This window comes from Aulostomus chinensis, chromosome 22 (genome assembly GCF_037954235.1).
Source record: "Aulostomus chinensis isolate RoL2024-O1b breed Wild chromosome 22, RoL_Achi_v1.0, whole genome shotgun sequence".
In the NCBI taxonomy this organism is placed as follows: domain Eukaryota; kingdom Metazoa; phylum Chordata; class Actinopteri; order Syngnathiformes; family Aulostomidae; genus Aulostomus; species Aulostomus chinensis.
In genome coordinates this window covers 97,725-119,949 of record NC_141341.1, presented here as the reverse complement: position 1 = coordinate 119,949, position 22,225 = coordinate 97,725, and the positions used below count along the sequence as shown (strand labels likewise).

Genomic DNA, 22,225 nt, shown 5'->3' with positions numbered 1-22,225 from the left:
CCAGCAGCGTGCCAAAAATGCACATTTTGAAAAGTACTTTTATCAATTTTGACAGTACTTTCTGCAACATATTTACTTTGAGACAGCAATATTTACTTCAACTTAAATGTCATTTTTCTCAGTTTTCAGTTGTGACTCCCAATCAATCTGTTGAAGATGAAAATATGTAAAAGCTGCGTTCAAGGGAATTAACTGGATTTTTAATGAAGGTCCTCGCAAAGATATAAGTACAGGGATATACGTGTGTGTGTATCAGTTGGATATAGCGTAGGTCATGCTCGCAGGACCAGAGGTAGAGTAGCTACTGTTGACCTTGACCTTGAAGGAAAACTCCTCACTAACAGCTTGTTCCTCAGTAGAATAACCACAGACACGTGACTGCGACCATTCAGAGCGACACAATTCAGTAGGTGGCTGAACGAGTGCTGGTGTGTGTGTGTGTGTGTGTGTGTGTGTGTGTGTGTTTGTGAGGGGGGACTGGGCTGGTGTGTGTGTTGTAATAATGAGCACTGGAGAGGTGTTTTGCGGTGGGAAACACAACCAGGCTGTGGGTGTTTGTATTCCTGCTCACTGCCAAACAATCAACATAATAACAAAGTTTCAGAATAAAAGTCAGGACCATTGTTAAGGCAGTTTCTGGGACTTGTGTGACTGTTTATGACATTGTGTTTAAGTACTTATGTCTGCTGGATAACCCAGACCTCCCGACAGAAACATTTCTCTCGTGTCACCCACAGATTTTCAGCCCTTCTACTCCAGCTTGATATATTTTAAACCACCCCCCCCCCCCCACACACACACACACACCCTTGCGCCCACATCCCTGCTCTCACTCTCTCCTCTATAAGGCAAGGGATTAAACTGGTGTTGTCTTCCTGTTAAGGGTATCCGAGTTGCTATCCCTGTCCCTTTTCGCTGTCAGTCGGTCCAGGGTTCCCACGTTGCTCCTGTCCCGCTCCATGGTGGCGGAGGATATTGGGGCCTGCTGTGCTGGCGTGCCAGCTGATGTGGAGGTATTCAGTGGTGCTGCGTTCTGGGCAACAGCTGCTGCTGCCGCCAAGTTGGATTTGGAATGGGACGGAAGCGTGCCGCTGCTTATCCCTGCTCCTCCTCCACTGCTGCTGGAATCCTTTGGGAAGTAGTTGTGCAGCTGATACAGCGTGGCCCGGTCCACAGTCCCATAGAGAGGTGGGGCTCCGCTTCCCAGGCTGCCCAGCTTGGAGTCCCTTGAGAGAGTGTACATGGAGATATCGCCACCACCTCCACTTCCACTACTGGTGGTGTGATGTGGGTTGGGCAGGGTGGCCACAGAGAATGGCGGGGCAGACGGCGGAAGGCTAAAGGATTTGGAGGCGCCTATAGGCGAGGTCTCTTGTGAGCGAGGTGGGTCAGTGGAACGTGAGCTAGAGCGAGAGCGCCGTCTGAAGCGATAGCTGGGCAAACGCAACATGGCATGTGTGGTGCTCTTAAAGAGGTCGGTGCGCGAACGGCAGCGCAGCTCCTTGTTCTTCTCGATGTAGATGTTGACGGCAAGCACGCCAACCATTTCTGCCAGGATGAAGGACAGCCCGCCAAAGTAGAATGACCAGCCGTAAGAGTAGTGCCACTTCTTGTCCTCGTCCTTCTTGGGGGAGATGTCACTCAGTGCTGCAGAGATGTACACGATCACTCCAATGATGTTACTAAGGCCTGAGAAAAGGACCAGAGAAGCATTTCTCTGTGACAAATGAACCTTCATGCAAGCGTTTCACGCTGAGTAGATGCAGGCAAGTGGACTTGCTTGATGATAGTGGACATAAGATACATTATAACTTTGACTGATCAATTTGAAACTTCAAAAATAATGGAGAAGGTAGAGCGTGGCCAGGCAGGACAGGCAGTTTTACCTCTCACCTGTTTGCTCTGGTCTCAATCAGTTGAATCAGTTTCATTTCTTCAAGTGAATTGTGTCAGACGACAGAATAATCACAGCTAAAATACAGCATTACTATGAAATCATCCATGTTAAAGTATGTTTTTAGATCCCCAATGGACCGTTGCACTGACCCTCCTGATTAATACTCACAGCCATCTCAGTCACGGGTCAGGTTTCTAATATTTCTTGACCACAAACTCAACCCTAACCCTATCTTCCACAACGACTAAAGTCTGAACAAAACAAACTGAAACATTCTTTAGCAAAAATGTACATTTCCATGAGTCTTTGCACTGACATAATAATCTTAGCCCTGCCCACGATATTCTCTGCATTCAGAAAAATTGCTTGGGAACGATTGGTGATGTCATCGAAGTACTCCAGCGGCCCTGGGTTATAGGAGTGGCCTGACCCGACCTTGAGGGCCTCAAGGGAATTTCTAAAAAATTACAAAGGATTTCCACTGGGACTGTAAATGAAAAGAAACAAAATGCTTTTGGTGGTCAGAGGTCAAGGTGACTTTCCCCTTACATCAAAGGGGTATCTGGAACTTCCTGAGAGAATGCTGTATGTCTTCTACTTCTTTCATCTACACAAACAGCAAGAGTTCTGGTGTCACAGGAGCTGTTGCAGAGGACACTGGTAGTTAGGTGGATCCAGGTCAGATCATCTTCACAGCACAAACAAACTGCAGCAGAGTTAAGTCTGGTCCACTTCAGGTCAGGACCGTTGCACTTTAACTGTCGTTCAGTGTGCTTCCATCACAGTGTTTGTATGCTTATCGTATGCAGACTTATCCGGAAATCCAAGCCATCCACCTGCCAACTTGACCCCTTGCCATCCTCCCTGGTTATAGCCTCCCTCCCATCTCTGCTGCCCCTGATAACTGCCATCATCCATTCCTCCCTCACCTCTGGTTCTGTCCCATCATCTCTGAAATCCACTGCTGTTACTCCAATACTGAAGAAACCTGGTTTAGACCCCAACACCTTCAATAACCTTCGTCCCATCTCCAACCTGCTATTTCTCTCTAAAATCCTGGAAAAAGTAGTAGTGTCACAGATCCAGGCCCACCTCTCCAACAATAACCTCTACGAACAGTTCCAATCCGGTTTTCGCCCTCATCATAGCACAGAAACAGCCCTCCTTAAAATCACCAATGACCTTCTGTTGGCAGCTGACTCCGGACTATTATCCATTCTCATCCTTCTCGATCTGAGCGCGGCTTTTGACACCATATCTCACTCCATCCTCCTCGACCGACTTGCCTCCATTGGACTATCAGACATACCCCTGGACTGGTTCCGCTCATATCTCTCTGGCCGTACTCAATTCATTCAGTTAAAATCTTTCACATCCGATCCCTCCCCCCTCTCCTCTGGTGTTCCCCAGGGCTCTGTCCTTGGCCCTATCCTTTTCATCATATACCTCCTCCCACTTGGACTGATATTCCGTAAGCATAATATCTACTTTCACTGTTACGCGGACGACACCCAGCTCTACGTTTCCTCCAAACCCTCCTCCACCCTCCCACCCTCCTCCCTCTGTGCCTGTTTACAGGAAATCAAATCCTGGTTCACCTCAAACTTCCTCAAACTTAACAGTGATAAAACAGAAGTAGTCCTCATTTCCTCCAAATCCACACTCAACAAGCATCCCAGTTTCACCCTCACCATTGACAACACCTCCGTTTCCCCTTCCCCTCAGGTTAAGAGTCTGGGTGTCGTCCTCGACTCCACCTTATCATTCCATACCCACATCAACAACACCATCCGGTCTGCCTACTTCCACCTCCGGAATATCAACCGTCTCCGCCCATCTCTCACTCCCAACAGCGCTGCAATCCTGGTCCACTCTCTCGTCACCTCCCGTCTGGATTATTGTAACTCACTTCTTTTTGGTCTCCCACACAAACTCCTCCATAAGCTTCAATTGGTCCAGAACGCAGCTGCCCGAATCATCACCAGAACCCCTGTCATCAGTCACATCACCCCCGTTCTACATCAACTCCACTGGCTTCCCATAAAACACCGCATTGACTACAAGATCCTCCTCCATACATTCAAAACCATCCATAACCTCGCGCCTTCATACCTGTCAGACCTTCTCCACACCAACATTCCCACCCGGTCTCTCAGGTCTTCCTCCTCCATCAGCCTCAATGTCCCCTCCTTCCGTCTAACCTCCATGGGGGCTAGAGCCTTCAGCTGCTCTGCCCCTCGCCTCTGGAACTCCCTCCCTCCTGACATCAGAAACACTGACTCCATTGACACCTTCAAAAATCATCTCAAAACTCACCTTTTTAGACAGGCGTATGGCTGAATGCCCTCTCTTGTGCTCTCCTAGGGACTTCTGTTGTTGTTCTTTTAAATCGTGCATGTTTTATTTTATTTATTTATCTATTTTAAACCGTTGTACGGCGACCTTGAGTGCCTTGAAAGGCGCCTTATAAATAAAATGTATTATTATTATTATTATTATTATTATGCTGCCGCTAAGTTATGTTTTAGCTTTGTTTGTAGTTTTGAGATATAAATATCTAATAGTGCACTCTTGATAATTTATAGGGAATTTTTCATGTCCTGCATTACGAGTGAGAAACACTATTTCACTCACCAGAAAAGTTAATTACAGGGAATGGTGAATATGGGGATCTTGACACTTGCCAGAACAAACAACAGTGCTAGGGAAAATAGTTTGGTTCTGCCAAACTAAACGAGGTCAGTGTGAACACCTTAAAATTATTCATACCTTTGACTCAGTGGCGCTGCTGCGATGCCTCAAGCTCACTCTGCCTCTATTTGGGAAACGGACTGCTCAAGTTTAGCATACATATGCAATCAAATGTGTATGTGCTATTTGTATAAATCTGATGTGTGCCATTATTACATTCAACCAGTAATAATTGTGATTATTTTTGATATCTGTATGAGGCAATGGGTGTGTAACTCTTCTCATCCCCGGCTCGTCCCTTGGCAACAAATAAAGTCCCTTGTATTCTTTGTAAAAATATTCTTTCAAAACTATGATGGAGGCCCAGAAGTTACTACCCAGTACCTGTCAAAACTGAAGTCTTACCTGCGGCCACGAAGAGAATCCCTCCGCCGAGAATAATGTTTCTTTTGCTCTTGTAAAAGCCGCTTGAAGCAACACAGACTCCTCCCAGCAGGAGAAGTATAGCACTGAGGATGGGGAAGATACTGGATGCTCGCACCACACCTGCAAACCACCACAGAAGACGTGTGATAACTTCAGATGACAGCATATTCACTTTTAGTCTCCTATGCAGGCTTGTGACACTCCTGTGAGAGGAAGTGTTACTTCTACTTGCAATATCTGAAACTACAACTTGGCTGTGTGTGTTTGTTGAAGATTTGTAATTATTCAGAGTTTTTAGGTTCACCAAACAAAAAAATAAACTCAAAGCATAGATTGAAGCGAAGTAAAATCTGGTCAACTGGACATAAGTTTATCTTGAAGACGTTTCACCTCTCATCCGAGAGGCTTCTTCAGTTCTAGTGAAGAGTGTGGAAACTCCAGCTTATAAACCTATGTGGGAGTGGTCAGTGCTAAGAGGAGTTAAAGAAGCCATCCACGTCAAGATAGAGAAACCATCTTTGAACAGAGGAGGTGGACTGCGACATTTCCTTTCTCCTATTTACAACCAAGTCCTTTCAAAGCTTCCCCAAAGAGCTCAGCTGAAAGACCCTTGTGGAACGGCTGCTGCCAGCACAGCCCATTAGCATCTGAGTGGTCGGTGAAACTCCCTAACGACCACCCCTGAAACTCCCTGACACCTCACAACGACTGTCGTTTGGGGAGGCCAGGTGAGTCTCGGGAGGGTCGTTTCCACCACAATAGCACTGACCACTCCCACATAGGTTTATAAGCTGGAGTCTCCACACTCTTCACTAGAACTTCGCTTACTTACTTCGCTTCGATCTACGATGACCTGGATGAATGAGAACCTACACAGAAAACTCAAAGCATGTTTTCTGGCATCAGTCTCCAAAGTAAAAACTCAAAGGGACATAACATTTGAAGAGGAGTCTCATTTGGAGACAAATGTATCACATTTGAGATGGATGACAATTAAAATTGTAGCAAAAGTAAAAATGACAAATAGAATCATTAGATGCAAAATGTAGATTTCATTCCATTTAAAAAATGAGGTGATGGAACAGGAGAGAAGCTTAAGTTAGAAGTTTCAAACATTTTACAATTAAAATTGGAGATGTTGTACCCATGAATTTTCTTTGACTTTTGGGCAATCTTTAAGTGTTCCATGTTGCCAGGTAGATGGCGGATGGTTCTCTGTGTGTGCTGTGTGTTCAGCTTCTTCCTGGTATTTAGACGCGTGTGTCAGAGCCAAACCAGAGTGCTAAGAGGCCATCATTAGACACCTGAGTATTCACAGGTGGATTCCACGTGAGACATCACTCAGACCAATCAGAGAGCCTGGTGTCTTTCCCTCTAAAGCCCCAGTTGATCCAAGACCTAGAGTGGTGCATGCATCAGAGAGGGAGCAGGTCTGGGAGCAGGGAAGTGGGCTCTGGCGGGTTGAATGTAGAAATGGGGCTGGGCTGAGCAGCAGCACTGCACAGTGACTACAACAGGAGCCGAAATGTTCAGTTAGCTCATCATCGTTAGTCTACTCATGGTAAAAGCTGGTTCTTGTTCACTGAGAGCAAGTTGAAGGAATCATCCCATCCTTCTTCCCTGATATAAATATCTTCATATCATGTATAGATAGAAAATATACTTTGTGGACCCAAAGGTTCAGTGCTGTCAGCACAGAATCTGCTTTCATGAGGAGGCAGGATGTGAAACCTGAATCCTGAGCTGAAAATAATCCATTAGTGAACGTTGCTTTTTTCAATCCATCTGTGAAAGAAGCTTTCTGTACACCCCCGACTCCCAACCCCATGCACTTACACACACATGCACACGTACGTACGCACAAACACACTCTCTCTCTTCCTCTGTCACACACACACAAATACAGACACATACACTCAGACAGACACACACACACACACACAAATACAGACACATACACTCAGACAGACAGACAGACAGACAGACAGACACACACACACACACACACACACACACACACACACACACACACACACACACACACACACACACCTCTAGGAACACTTTGCTTGAATCTGACATCCATGCATTGATGTCCACCCACCATCCCCTTCTGTCCTTTCAGCATCCGTGTGTGTGTGTGTGTGTATGTGTCACTCACGCAGCAGATATTCTGCAGCATCTTGGTCGTAGTCTGCATCCTCTGGGAAATGATTGATCTGGGAACACACACCTCGCTTCAGACCTGAGAAAGACAGTGAGGAAGAGGAGGAGAGGGTGAGAAAGGCAGAAACACAGAGAAGGATGATGGAAGTGAAGATGATGAGGGAAAGACAGAATGGCAGAAATGATGAAGAAATGAGAAAGGGGAAATTATTTAATTGACACTAGTTGATGTTGATATCCAATTCATTAGAAATCATTGGATTTACCAAAATATTGAGAGAACAAAACATCACTGAATATTTCCAAATTGGGAGACCCCTGAGTCTGTTGGTCCGACCGAAAATTAAACTCAGGATTAAAAGAACAATAGAAAGTGCACAAATGATCAAAAAGACAAATATGCAATCAGCATGTCTATGAACACCAAATGAAAACTTTCAGGTCTTCTGCTGCTCCATTAGCTTCAAGCTAAATATACATGTCTATCCCTTTCTGTATTCAAAACCCAAATAAGTGATACAGGAGGGAAAAAAAAATCTTTGGGAGCTTTTGACTCCTATTAGTGAGTACTTGGAAACAAAACACACTTTTGCCATAAGGGTTGAAGGCCCTTGACTCCAAGTAACAAGGTGTGCTTTAATGCTGCGCCTCATCTCTCTGAAGTTGTATTTTTACTTCTATTATCACAGCTTTGCACTCCGGCTACTATGAGATACAGTTTAGCATCTTGAATCAGCTTTGGTTTTGTGTCATAAATCCCAGCACAAACAATTTCTGTATGCATGAATTTCTTGTTGACAGAAAATATTTGTTTACCTTTGTGAGTACTTAGGTGATGCAGGGAAAAAAATGACTGGTCACATCGCCATTGCAATACTATAATGCTAAGAAAACTATGAAACCATCAGTGTCAGATATTTTCAAGAAAGAACTGACTAGCTGGCCTACATTGTTACATACCTCGGGTACTAGTATCGAAATACAAAAAGTAAACAAAAGTTTTTGGAAAGCGAACCAGTCTCAGGTAAAGAGTTTCTTCAACAGAAGTAACCCTACAAACTAGAGCCTGAAATATACACTGGATGAAACTCTGGCCGAATGTGACGGCGCGCACTAAAGACTGCAGAGGGATGGCAAAGTCATCTGTTTCATGACGATTATACCGATACAGATGGATTGACGTCAACATCCCTCCTGTCGCACTTATTGAAAAGAACTTTTATCATAAGCAGCTGCAGCTTGAAGATCTTGCAAGTGTTTATAGACATTTTTGTTCTTAAAATCAGCACTGTGTGTCAGCTGGAGGTGAACAGAAAACTGAAAAAGTCACCACTAGACCAAAGACCAGCCTCTTCTTGGCCTATGGACTGAACATATCCTGCTGCTCCTCAACATCAAGACACCTAGCGAAGGTAGAGCAGGTTCATTGGCAGGTTAAAGGGGAGGATGCCTGGCACGATGATGTCATTTGTGCTGGCATCAGCCATTGCTAAATTAGGACCCAGATGGTGGAGTGGCATGAGATTTTCCCTTGAAAATCAGGTGTGTGGTTCTCAGCAGCTAAAGATATCAGCAGGTTCAGTTCTACATCAGATCCACCAGTAACACCAGACTGGTGGATGTTGGAGGTTCAGTTCTACATCAGATCCACCAGTAAACACCAGACCGGTGGATGGTGGAGGTTCAGTTCTACATCAGATCCACCAGTAAACACCAGACTGGTGGATGGTGGAGGTTCAGTTCTACGTCAGATCCACCAGTAAACACCAGACCGGTGGATGTTGGAGGTTCAGTTCTACATCAGATCCACCAGTAAACACCAGACCGGTGGATGGTGAAGGTTCAGTTCTACATCAGACCCACCAGTAAACACCAGACCGGTGGATGGTGAAGGTTCAGTTCTACATCAGACCCACCAGTAAACACCAGACCGGTGGATGGTGGAGGTTCAGTTCTACATCAGACCCACCAGTAAACACCAGACCGGTGGATGGTGAAGGTTCAGTTCTACATCAGACCCACCAGTAAACACCAGACCGGTGGATGGTGAAGGTTCAGTTCTACATCAGACCCACCAGTAAACACCAGACCGGTGGATGGTGGAGGTTCAGTTCGATAAATAATAAATGAAAGGATAAGAGCATAAGGTAATAAATAAATAATGTGATAAATTGGATGATAAATAGGTGGGATGATTGGTAAATGAGTGTGTTGGAGTATAAGACAAAATAATAAATAAATTAAAGCTGATAAATTTAAATAATAAATAAACAGGATGTTAATTGTAAGCTGATACTAGAAGTAGTAAAACACATTTAAGTTTACAGTCAGGAAAGAAGTAGATATAATTCTTTACACCTCTTAATGTCTTTCCTGATTGCACTGATGCAAACATACCTCAGCCTTCAGTGACCATTAAGTGCGCGCACAAACACACAGACACACAGACACACACACACACACACACACACACACACACACACACACACACACACACACACACACACACACACACACACACACACACACATTCACTGCTATACCTTCCAGGCAGCAGATCCTCCACAGGCCTGAGTGGGTTAATGCCCCGGGGTCTTTCTTGTCCTTGTTGTTGGAATCCTCTTGGGATGAGTTGGCAGTGCTGTTGCAGATGAAGGCCCGGGCGTACAGCCAGTAGTCCGTACCAATAGCTACGGTCATCAGGGCAAAAGCTGCAAATGCACCCATGGTAGTCAGCAGCACCTGGATGCCCCGCTCACACCACACCATCGCTGGGCGAGGAAGGAAACTAATATCTTAAATGAACACAGAAACCAACATCAACTGCCAGCAGTAGCTCCACCCAATCACATAATATTGCTTAGACAAACACTTGGGCAGTGGGAAGAATGGTGTGGTCAGATGTAAGGAGTGGGCCGTATATATGAGGTGGACCTAAACTAAACCAGGCCACAGGACAACAGAACAGAGAACAGATGTCAGGAAGAAATACACAATTGGGACTGATGTTAAAGTTATGGTTTTAAGATAAACACGTAACAGTAACTTCATCCATACAGTCAGATGTTCATCACAAATCAAAATTAAAGGCTTAAAGGTGAGATGACAAACATGTCCACTTCCTGGCCAGCGTGTGTCATCCTCCCTCCTGCTGCACTCACCAGGGGCCTCATGTATCGATACTTGCGTGGATCTCATACTAAAAAAACTGCGGTCGCAAGAATCGCGAAAGTTGCATACGCACAAAACAATCAGGATGTCTCAATCTGTGCGAGCGCCGGAATCCACGCACGTTTCCTTGATACATCCCAATCAACGTGGAATTGAGCGCAGATGTCGGAGGACCGGGCCCGCCCCCGTTACGCCCACCTATAACTACACAAATTCATTTAAAGAGGGTCTCCACTGTCGGCGCTCCCAAAACAATGTCAAAGAAAAAGAGGTTCACGGCGTGGAGCTGGAGGTGCTGGTAGGAGAGGTGGAGGAGAGACAGCAGATTCTGTTGGTCAGCCTGTCCAGTGGTGTCAGGCTGAACAATGAAGGTTGAGAGTGGATAAGAAGTGAGAGGGCGAACGAGGTGGGTTCAGAGCCATGCCCCCCGCAAGATGAAAACAGTGGTGGGACCTGTTATTGGCTAAAGTTCCCTTCTCATCAGCAGTGTTGTTGATCATCATGTTCATACATCTGAACCTTTTCTACAACAACTACAATCATTAATTGGCTTCAATCTAAATTTAAATAACAACTTGGAAAATGGCACTAACAGGACCTCAAAGTGGAGGTCAAGCGGCGTACAGCTGCCCTCCGGAGGAGTGCGGGCCAGACAGGTGGGGGTCAGGGAGAGGGGCACCTGATGGAATTTGAGCAGCGGGTGGCGGCAGTCATGGACAGCACCTCTGTGGGGGGATTGTCGCCCCCACCCACGTTGGCTCCGAGAGCCTGGAGGGTCAGTGGCAACTCCATTTCTTAGCAACATTTCCACCTGCTTTGCCACAGACGTGAAGGCAACAAAGACACAGAATCAGACATTCAATAAACCAACATGTTTAATAGAAACTGATCCGTCAGACATGCCGCCGACGAGCAGCACCCCTGCCGGCTCAGAGTCATCCGCCAGGACCAGTGGCATTCAGGCCAGCCCGACCCCCGGCCCCAGCAGCAGCACCAGGTCGGCAAGCGGCAGACGGTCCTCCAGCCCACCCGGACCCAGCGGCGCATCCTCTGGCCCACACGGATCCAGTGGGAGGGTCCTCACACAGGCGGTCCTGCAGGAGGAGATTATTAGGGGAATAACGGGGATCAGTGAGCGGCTCGACCGCCTTATAAATGTTCTGGAACGTTTCGTGGACAAAATAAATTAATCTGGCTTCATGAATCGTGTAGCAGCTTCTTACCCATTCACATTGTGGAAATGAAATTCTGGCGTGCGAGGACGGCTGCCCGGCCGGGATCGGTGTCCATCCCTCCAGCCTCTGCGCATCGATGATGTGCACATTGATGGAGTGGAAATCCTTATGATGAACGTAAGCGTGTTCCTCATGGGACGGTGCTTTTATGGCAACATGAGTGCAGTCATTAGAGAATTAGTCATTAGAAAATCAGGCTGTTGCTGCAGATTGTGCTTTCATATTGACCTGTTCAACCTCACCGGAAGGGAATTTAATGTACCTGCGGGAGAGGCGGATGATCAGGTCCACCACCCAGGGCCTGGCCCGGCTGAGGGTCGACTGGCTCACCCCGGAACGGTCCGCCATCTCCCACTGGAAGGCTTTTTCGTGCCCAATGTATGTGCGGTTATCAAATAATGTCAGTTACCAAACACCGCCACAGGGTGTCGCCAACGGTCCAAAGTGCAGTTAACGCAAGAATCGGCTTTCCGCCAACTTCTACGGCACCTCCAGAGTTGGCTTGAAACAACACAAGAATCGCCGAACTTTTTGCGTTGATAACATCTGAACGTGAGCGTCGATCCTGGCGTACGCAAGTTTTTCTTGCGTAAACTTCGTTGATACATGAGGCCCCCGGTTACCAGGTTGACTCAACTAACCACAGGCGGTAAGAGGTGGAATAGCGGTATTAAGACAGACAAGTCATGGGGTTGATCTTAGCTTAGCCGTCCATCAGAAAGTGGCCCTCTCAGCATGGCTGATCAGCCCTTCTGGTTGGTCCTCCAGCCCAGACCAGCATAGAGCTGCTGAACCAGTATTGACCCTTGTCTTGGGTTAGGCTTTGTTGGTCTGACTGTATTTGAGATGCCAACGGAACAAAGCCTCATGTTTCTAGACGTTTCTCTGGTTAATCAGCACCTGCAGCTCCTGAGCTCCTGGTTGGTGACACACCTGGTACACTTGACACACCTGATACCTGACACCACACTGCTGGCTCAGAGACCCTCAACCACTTGAAATCTAGATGTTATTGTATTATTTAAATATGTTACATGAAATATTATCATCATGTCAGACTTGAAAAACATTGTCAATATTTATTCCATCAATGTAATAATTATCCATCCATTTTCTATACTGCTTATCTTGTTAAGGGAAGGGGGGTGGAGCCTATCCCAGGTGACATTGGGTGAGGGGCAGGGTTCACCCTGGACAGGTCACCAGTCTCTTCCCAGGGCCATTAGGAGCAAATATGGGTTCAGTATCCTGCTCAAGGACACTTGGACAGGGTCACCGGGGGAAGTGGGGATCAAACCAGTGACCCTTCGGTTACTCGATGGCCAACTCTACCTGTGAGCTATGCTGCCCCAAATTTTATATGTATTTCAAGTAAATTTAGACTTTCATTCTTCATTTTACCATAAGTTTTGAGCATGTTTTATTTTTTAATTTTTATGTTTTCTTAATGCATGTTCTCCCTGTGCCTGCGTGTGTTCTCTGTCTCGTCAACATGTATTCACTGCGTTCATATTGGTGTGTCATTGATGGAAGAAAACTATTTGCAAGTAAACATTTGATGGAAATTTCATATTTGCCTTACATTAAGTTAGGGGGCGTTACTCTTGTTCGCCTGAAATGAGTGAGCGCAGCTGATCCCCCTTGACCTCCAACCCTGACCAGAAGGGATAGCCAGCTCTGCAGGAACTGCCTCCCAATACAGGTTTCTGGATTCTACTTGAACCAGGTAAAGCAATCATTCAAGGGAATTTTTTTCTTCGATTTGTTATTCTTGTCCATCACAGTTCAAAACTGCCCAAGAAGTTATGACATTTTGTATTTAAACATGCAATCGTTGTTCCTTCATCCATCTTGGATTGTATAAATCTCAAATATCTATTCTATGCATTAACAGACCTATTGTCCCTCGTGGGCTGCTGTAGGACAGGAGCTGCTGGTTGGGTTGGGTTTTACTTTTGGTTCTTTTTTCAGTGTTGCAGTCATTTCCAGTCAGAAATATAGCATTCACAGCCTGAGGCAGTTGGAAATGTGTGGAAGTGTGCAACCAGCAAAAGTACAAAATGCCTGCTGACCCCTCTGCATCAACACACACACACACACACACACACACACACACACACACACACACACACACAGTGGAGGGACATGGGTGTGAATATCATCTTCATGATCTCATGACAGGATCAATATATGAGGGGGCATTAATACATAATCAGAGTTGGGAGGCGACCGATAAAATAAAATTCCTCCACTGCTTGAAGGAGACAGTGATGCCAATGTGAGGTGAGGGTGCAACAATCAATTATATGAAGACCATCAATCCCAGTGTGGGCTTCTGAACAATTTAGCTAATTCAGAGGGCCTGTGGTGTGTTTCCATGGCAACGCAAGTCCCAAAATAACAAAAGACCAATGATAATCTGACCCTGCAACTAACCTACCTGCTGGAATATGTATAAGGTGAGATCACACTGCACAGCAGCCCAGGTGGTCTTTCTGGTGGATTGTTCGGTTGGATTTGTGCAATAATCTTGGTAGCATGATATTAATGTGCTAAGATACTTAATATGACTTGGTTTTGAACCTCTTTTGCCAAATCCATTTCTTGTGCTTGTGAATCACTTGTGGAAAACAGAATCTGCTCACAGTTTTGCAGCCTTAATTTGAATTTCAGTAACCATAGTTACATCATTAAAGGATGTAGCCAATGAAAGCAACCTGCTGACCAACATTTCAAAGTGCTGGCAACTCGTGTGTTTAAATATGTGCCAGCAACACCACATAAACTATGTCAACAGACCCATATGCACTTTTGTGGTGGACAAACAGAATCCCTGGCTCATGTTAATGCTCCCCCAACACTGCTATTTCTGCGACACTGCAGCGCCCTGGAACATGGAAAGTCACTCACCTTTCAAGACCCCCCCCCCCCAATTTTTTTCTTTGCTATGATTTTGAAAAAACGTGAACATATCTTAAAAGGGAAAAAGCCTATATTTTCTTTCATTAAATGTTTTGTTATAATTGCATCAATTCTTTTTTTCAACAATTGAATAATGGTGGCTTTCATCAGAACTAAAGCAAAAGAAGTGATTTTCAAGCATAAAAAAATTGATGTGATGTTTATTAGTTTTGTTTCTTTGTTTTTTCTCTTTGATTTGACATGATAAGAAATGACCACCAGTGAAGGTCCTGGTCCATCCACCCTGCTCTTCAGGGGCCTTGAGAGCAACTACATCCAGCTGTCTTCTAACTCTTCTGGGTCTTCTTCTCCGCTTGTTTATGGAGCTGGACATGCAAGGAGCACAATAGCGCCCTCCAGCTCATGATACTGACCACACTGGAAAATGTCATCAGTGGCCGGGAAAGAGTTAATGTTTATTTGTAGCTCAGAACAGCGTATTTTAAATTTCTACAAGAAATGACAAAAATTCAGTGGCAGTACAGTTGAGGTCTGGATTGTCTCGTTATCAAGATAAAGAAACACATGATCATTTTCAAGATATTTTTTTCCCTGGAGGGTACTATGGATGGATATTACATAATATGTAGTCTGTCATTCCTAGCACACACACCCCATGGTATACATTAGTTACACTGGTGTAACACATTTAATTTAACACATTACCTACCATTATGTGGAGGTTGTGCTCATATAAAATCATTTCTGTCAGACTTTTTGAATTCGTCAACCCATTTGACACCCCTGCAGGTGTTAACAAAAGGTATTACAGGTAGAAGCTGTCAAGAGATTCCCGAGGGAGAGTGGAACCTGCAACAAAGTATCCAAACAAAACTTTTTTGTTGGCAGTCAGTAGATGAACTGTCCCCCATGTCTCAATGCTGCACTGTGTAGTGGCTGGTAACAGAACCAATCCACAGTATTTCCTCACCTGAACCAAGTGTTTATGTGCCTAAACATAACTAGATTTATTAGGGTTTTTTTTAAACTGCATCAATGCCAGCATGTATGTTGTTGAACCAGCAAATGTGCGTCTCCTTTATAAATAATTAACTTTATACTGGTGTTGTTTCCATGGTGGTGACGCATGGTCTTCCCTATGATGTTCCAGTTAATGTGATGTTTAGAAGCCAGGCTCAATTCATCAGGTTGGTAAAATCAAAAGGTTTTTTTTGAGTAAATCTTGAATTTTGGAGACTGAGTGAGCAGCTCATCAACAAAGCAATGTCAACAGGCTTCATCCACCTTGTGCTGCATGTTCATATATGAACACTCAATCAGCTGTTTGTATGAGCCGCCTGTGAGAAGTTGTATAGGAGCTGTGTTGTAGGTCAGTGAAGTATTTTAAAGGTTGGCCATGGATGTGAATAATCATTTGGATCCATGCAAAAACATCCATCCTCAAATATCACAAAGATTAATGAAAATAATGTAAATGGCAGGTTTAATGTTCCAGTTTCTGTACAAATGAACCATGTTAAAGACGTGCAAATAAATGTTCTGGTCTCACATCCAGCCAACAAGAGTCGACATCACTACGTGTCGTAAATGATCCTGTTCACATCACATCAGCCGACATCTGAGGAATTCTGTCGTTTGGACCTGCACCTCTGATAAAATCAAAAAACATTTACAGTGCCACATAGAAGCTGTTTTTAATTTGCAGCATTTTCTCAGCAGCTAACATGGCAACATGCCTTCAGCCGAAGAAGAACAAATGCTAGCGTTGACACATATATGACCTCTGTACATCTGTGTGTATACGGGTGGTTCCCTGCGTTAATACGTGCTGTGTGACATGTGTACTTAATGTGTGTCTGGCTGATTGTCATAAGTGAATGAAAGACATCTGCCACTGTGTGTGTGTGTGTGTGTGTGTCTGTCTGTCTTACCTGGGGGCATGTTTCTGCCTTTTGCCTCCATCCCTCTCCCCTCCACTACTGCTGGTCTTCTTCGATGGGGAAGAGCGCTCAGTAGCCTCGGTCCGAGCCACCTCCATCCACTGTTTATCCCCACGCTTTCTTTGCCCTTCCTCCTCCCTCACCCCTTTGCCTCTCCCTCTCTTTGTACCCCTTTCTTTTTTCTTCTTCTTCCTCTTTACTTTCTTCGTTCCTTTTCAGCAAGCAGCGGGTACTTCACTCTGTATCCTCCTGTCTCCTCTCACTGAATAGTCATGGCAGTCATCTTAGCTACTGAAAAATGGAAGAAAGAGATTGGGGGGTGAAGTGAGCAGATGAGATCGCGAGTGAGAGGAAAGAGAGAGAGGCAAAGGATGAGAAACAGATGAGGGAGAGAGTGGAAGAAGGAGAGAAGTAATGAGAAGAAGAGATGGGGAGGGGGGATTCGCTTAATGAACGTGACATGAGTCCTAAATCCAGAAGATGCTTCTGTACATCAGAGTCTTCTTTATGATGACATGTCATGAAAAACAAACAAATAAATATGAAAGTAGCCCCTGTCAAACACGACGAGCTGGTTTGCCTCCAAACACACACACACACACACACACAAACTCACCAGCTCCATAATAGACTTTGGAATTCACTGTTGCCATGGCGATGGAATAGAGCACACTCTCGGCTGTTCTTTCCTATGGCTTTATGTGAATGTCTGTGTGTGTGTGTGTGTGTTGGGTGCGTTGAGGGATGGATAGAACACCTGAGATGATTTTACTGAAGTTGGATGTCATACGTGACAAACAAATTCATTAATAGGTAGGATCTCGACACATGATGAATTCCCATAAGCTTGAGGATGATGGACTGGTGAGGTCACAATCCAACCTTCTTCCTGGTGGTATGATGTCTTGACCAGTCATGCTTCAAAAACACAAGTAAGGCCGAAATAAAAGATGCTGGTGGAGGCTGAATATCTATGAACTTATATGGAATGGTACATGGTAAATGGACCCATTGTTAAATAGCGCCTTTCTACTTTAGCGGCACTCAAAGCGCATTGTCCTCTTATTCACCCACACACTGATGGTGGAAGCTGCCATGCAGGAAGCCACCCTGCTCATCAGGAGCAATTATGGGTTCAGTATCTTGCTCAAGGACACATCAACATGGTCACTGGGGGAAGTAAGGATCGAACCAGCAACCCTTCAGTTGCTAGACTGCCACTCTACCTCTGAACCATGCATCGGGCGGAATGGCAGTCCAGTTACTGAAAAGAAATCCCCTCGCTCATCTTCTACTGTAAGAAAAAAACAAACATACAGAAAATACAGATGCATCCACATCCTGACATTACGCCAACAGCAGATACCTCAAACTGTCATTTGCAACAAAAATGGCAATACTCATGATAAAGACTTTGAATCAATGAAGTCTGACTGAACTTGAGTCCATTAAACCAGAAATTGTCATGAAGAAAGGACAACCAGAATACAGGCTGGCAGTTGTATGTCTGCTGTGTACTTGCCACAGTGAGCTCTGGCCACCAAGATTTTTTCAGTTCATCCTCAAGTTCTGGTGAACATGTGTGGCAGATTTGGAGAGTTGTGTGAATCCCTTCAAGGTGTTTACAGATATCAGGTAAACGTAAAATGTGGGATGACACATTGAAACATTGAGGAACTGACAAAGTTGACAAGCCTCCTCTCAATCTTAAACCCTATTAAAAGATTTAAATGCACGACAAATATCAGAGAAGTACATTTGAAAGGATCAAAAGTATTTTGAGCAGTACTGCACTGACTAATGTTTGAGGCTACTGAATCCAGAAAGCTTCTCCGATGAATGCTGCTGGCTGTTACTTTCATGTTGTCGGTGGTGACTGGTTTCTTGTTTTTGCATTTTTTTGTCAATTAGTAAAACACATTTCTTAAAATCTCAAAAGCTTGAACACAAATCCAAAAATTCAAACTACATTCACAAAACCACAGCTTCAAACTACAACCTCCAAACCGTTACCCTGTGTTCGAAACCAAACGTGTTCAGATCATAAACACAGCATAAGATAACATAGGACGCAGCATCCAGGAAAGCATTTAGCAAAAAATGATCGCAGTAAACTCAACTCAGTTTAATTTATGTAATACTTTAAACAACTGCAGCTGAAACAAAGTGCTGTACATAAACAGCCGAAAAAAAATAGTCAGAGTTATATCTACATTCGGCACTGTTATAACAAAAACTAAATGAAAAGCACATTACTGTACAATCAAAGTCACTGAGATTCATTCTCCAACATCATGTCTTTATGTGTGTGTGTGTGTGGGGGTCTGACCAGAGACCTTAATACCTGTCATAGGCAGTAATCTCCCCTGCCAGGTAATGGGGGGGACGACCCTCTTGTGTGCGGAACCCAGCCTTGACAAGACTCCACAGTCTAATTCATTGCAAGTCAGTTTACTAACAGTGATGTCCTACCCCCTGATACAACAAGGCTTCTCCCCTGACTCTAAGACTTGGGGAGGCAAAGGCTGTGGCTTGGGGTAAAATGAGTTCTGCTTTGATTACCAAAACTCTAAACCTCATTCTCTGAACCAAATTCTCAGCAGCCTAAACTCATTTCTAGAACCAATCACTCTTTGGGACAAACCTTAAACACTATTTAGGTACTCAGACACAATTTGCAAAACTCACCCTCTTTCTTGCTTAACCTTAAACACATTCTCAGTCACTTAAACACACACTGTGACTCAGATTTCCCTGGTGTAAGGAAGGCCGTCAGTCATACTTTGCCACTGCCATGCAAAGATAAACTCCTCTGTTGGATTCAACAAGGGGCTTTAAGGTTGAAGGAAAAACTCTATGACACGCTGGTTGCTGGAGAACAACTCATGGTGCACTGCATGCTGATCCAGCTGCTCATGCCCATCCTTACATCCTGTAGAACCCCCAGGAGTGTAAGGAGATGTTCAGTGTTATCTGAGCCAGGGTTGCCAGACAATGGAGTACCCCCAGTTACTTATGGCTGCACAAGGGTGTATAAAGGTTTTCATATGTATTCCATCCATCGTCGTCTTCTGCTTATTCCTCACTAGTAAGTGTCGCAGGGGGTGGAGCCTATCCCAGCATCTACGGGCGAGAGGCGGGGTTCACCCTGGACAGGTCGCCAGTCCATCGCAGGGCCAACACACAGAGACGAACAACCATTCACACTCACATTCATACCTACGGTCAATTTAGAGAATCAATCAGCCTCGTCCCCAAATTGATGTCTTTGGACTGTGGAGGAAGCTGGAGTACCAGAGAGAACCCAGCAGGAACAGGGAGAACATGGAGACTCACCCAGAAAGATCCCGTGCTGCAACCCGGAACCTTCTTGCTGTGAGGCCACAGTGCTGACCACTGCACCACCGTGCAGCCCTTCATATGTATTAAGAAAAGTAATTTATCTGATTTGACAGGAAAGCACACTGGTTGATCTCCTGCTTTTTGAAAATTGTGCAATACAAATAAACTCATAAAACTCAGACCACAGCATAGTGGTTTAATGCCCAAATCATACAGTCAAGGCTGCAACACAGAAAGTTCCGTCGCTGTGGAGACACAAAAACAGAAAAACATGAATCAGAAGAATGAGAATAAAAAAATCAAAGCTTCTCATGGCAGGAGTGAGTGCATCTAGAGAGAATAGTACACACCGACGCTGACTGGAACTGTACACCTCCACGCCCACGGGGGACGAACAAGGAGAATTTCAGTGCTGCCTTGCATGAGTTATGGCAGGTGAAACTGTTCAGGATCCTCGCAGTGCTCTCCATGGCCCTCCTCCTCTGGCTGGGAGGACCAGCAGCACAGGTGCTCCTAATTAGCAATCAGCTATGCCTGCAGCCAATTACCAACACATTTATGAATGGAAGCCTGAACCTGCACACAGTGCTTGAATGTACTGAACCCACAAGATAGCTAAAAAGCTTAAGCACCCCCCCCCCCCCCCATTCTAGCCTCCCTAGTACAGAGTAGGATTTTTTCCTATTTCATTTAATAAATAGCCTTTGGGCATTATCCTTCATCACCGGTGTCCTGTCTGTGGTTGCGTTACTTGGGGCCAAACCCAGTTTGGGTCAGCGTAACAGAAACTTTCAAAAACTCCATGTGAAAGTACGAGCTGCCAGCCCAGTGCTTGTATTTGTTTAGGCAACAAAATCTGTATTTGCATTGAACCACAAGTGGTTATGTGCACAATAGTATTTTTTATTTACCCTTCAAATTTTGGATATTAAATTTGCTAATGTATGCCAAGGATTGTCAACAGGCGGCCTCTGAGTCATGGGTAGCCTGCCAAAGCTTCCCACCCAGCCTGCAGAATCTTTACAATATAAGTTTCAGGACTTTATTGTCTGTCATAAATATGAATAGATGCATCTTCAACAGAACAGACTATACCATTTATGTATATGAAAAAGGAAAATAGTATTGGGCCTAGGATCAAGCCCTGAGGGGCACTCTCATTAACTGGGCGAGGATGAGACTTAGATATGATTAACATATTGCACCCTATTTGTGAGGTTGCCAGAAAATCAAACCAGTGAGTGATGAAGCACCTGAATACTTGCCAATCTGTAACAAAAAGAGAATTCAGATTCAGGAAACTTTATTTATCCCCATGGGCAGAGCAGAGAGCCGTACAGTTGCTTACACAACAACATAGATTAGGTACAACAACACAACATAAAATTTCAGTGTTAAAGGCCTAAGGTAAATACATAAAACTACAGTATTGTTTTGAATCCAAGGCAGATGTCCTACCATTTAAAACTTGTTGCTGTGACACAACAAGAAACAGATTGGAAACTGATTTGAAAATCAAACAACATATTAAATAATACATCTTCCTAAAAGCAATTTTCAGGTACTTTTACTGCACTTATTTGGTTTTGAGTTGATATACAGAGAGACTGTTGCTAATCTAGATGACTTGGAAAATGTTCTGTCCAGTTGCGTTTGGGCTTTGCTCAACTTGTGTCACATCCTAAGCAAGACAGATGCAATTATGGTCCTTTAACATCATTTTGTTTTAATACTTGATTAAAAAAAATCTAATATTTAGTAAAATTGTGATGACATCTATAAAAGATCATAAATGTAAAGTGCACTACAGATTTAGAGATTTAGTTTCTATCTGATTAAGAGATTCAGGATCTAGTCAATCACATTTCCAGATGGATGATGAGATGAATAATCTCATCAGGAGCTCTATCTAGTGGTCATTAGTTGAACAGCACTCAGATAAATGGGGTCCCACCTGGGCCACAAGATAAATTTCTTAACATCATGGAAGGTCTATTTAAACAGCACAACATTGAAAAAAATGTTCTGCTGGCAGTGGCACAGACACACAATCAGAGGACAAAAGGTTAAGGATGCATCATGAATGCTGCTGTGAATACTGAAGAGCAGAGGGACGTGAATGAACTGTACATACTCCACAAAGCAAACAAGTGAAGAATGTTTGTATGTACACAGTTATACCTTTTACATGTGTACGTTGTACACAAGAATAAAATACTGTCCCTAAATGTTATGAGATATATATAAAACCTTCATGTGACACACATACATTTCAGATTCAGTCATTTCAGACAGCAGTAAGTGAATATTGCAATTTTCTCTTGAGTCCCTGATTAGAATTATTATCCTGTACATGGTGCAGGTGTTTGTGAGAATGAAACATGGTGAGTAAAGGAGAGAGGTCTGAGAAGCCTCATCTTTATGGGGGGAGGATT

The 22,225-nt window shown here is 44.4% G+C and overlaps 1 protein-coding gene across 1 annotated transcript; it reads right to left on the bottom strand.

Annotated features, from left to right (window-relative positions):
- Positions 1–820: 820 nt before the first annotated feature.
- On the bottom strand, positions 821–20,270 carry LOC147240166 (voltage-dependent calcium channel gamma-4 subunit-like). Its single transcript, XM_086193610.1, has 7 exons — positions 20,141–20,270; positions 19,785–20,035; positions 16,440–16,739; positions 9,724–9,975; positions 7,176–7,259; positions 4,994–5,134; positions 821–1,689 (listed from the first exon to the last, which is right to left on the bottom strand). The coding sequence occupies exons 3-7, from the start codon at positions 16,468–16,470 to the stop codon at positions 857–859; spliced, it is 1,341 nt and encodes a 446-aa protein (XP_086049736.1). The 5' UTR covers positions 16,471–16,739; positions 19,785–20,035; positions 20,141–20,270; the 3' UTR covers positions 821–856.
- Between the last annotated feature and the right edge of the window lie 1,955 nt (positions 20,271–22,225).

What these genes read in the sequence shown, in the direction of transcription:
- LOC147240166 (XM_086193610.1), bottom strand. Translation starts at nt 16,470, where the DNA reads ATGGAGGCAAAAGGCAGAAACATGCCCCCAG. An exon ending in AGGCAGAAACATGCCCCCAG is followed by an intron (nt 9,976 to 16,439) that starts GTAAGACAGACA and finishes TGTTCATTTAAG; the next exon opens with ATATTAGTTTCCTTCCTCGC. An exon ending in GATTCTCTTCGTGGCCGCAG is followed by an intron (nt 1,690 to 4,993) that starts GTAAGACTTCAG and finishes TCCTTTTCTCAG; the next exon opens with GCCTTAGTAACATCATTGGA.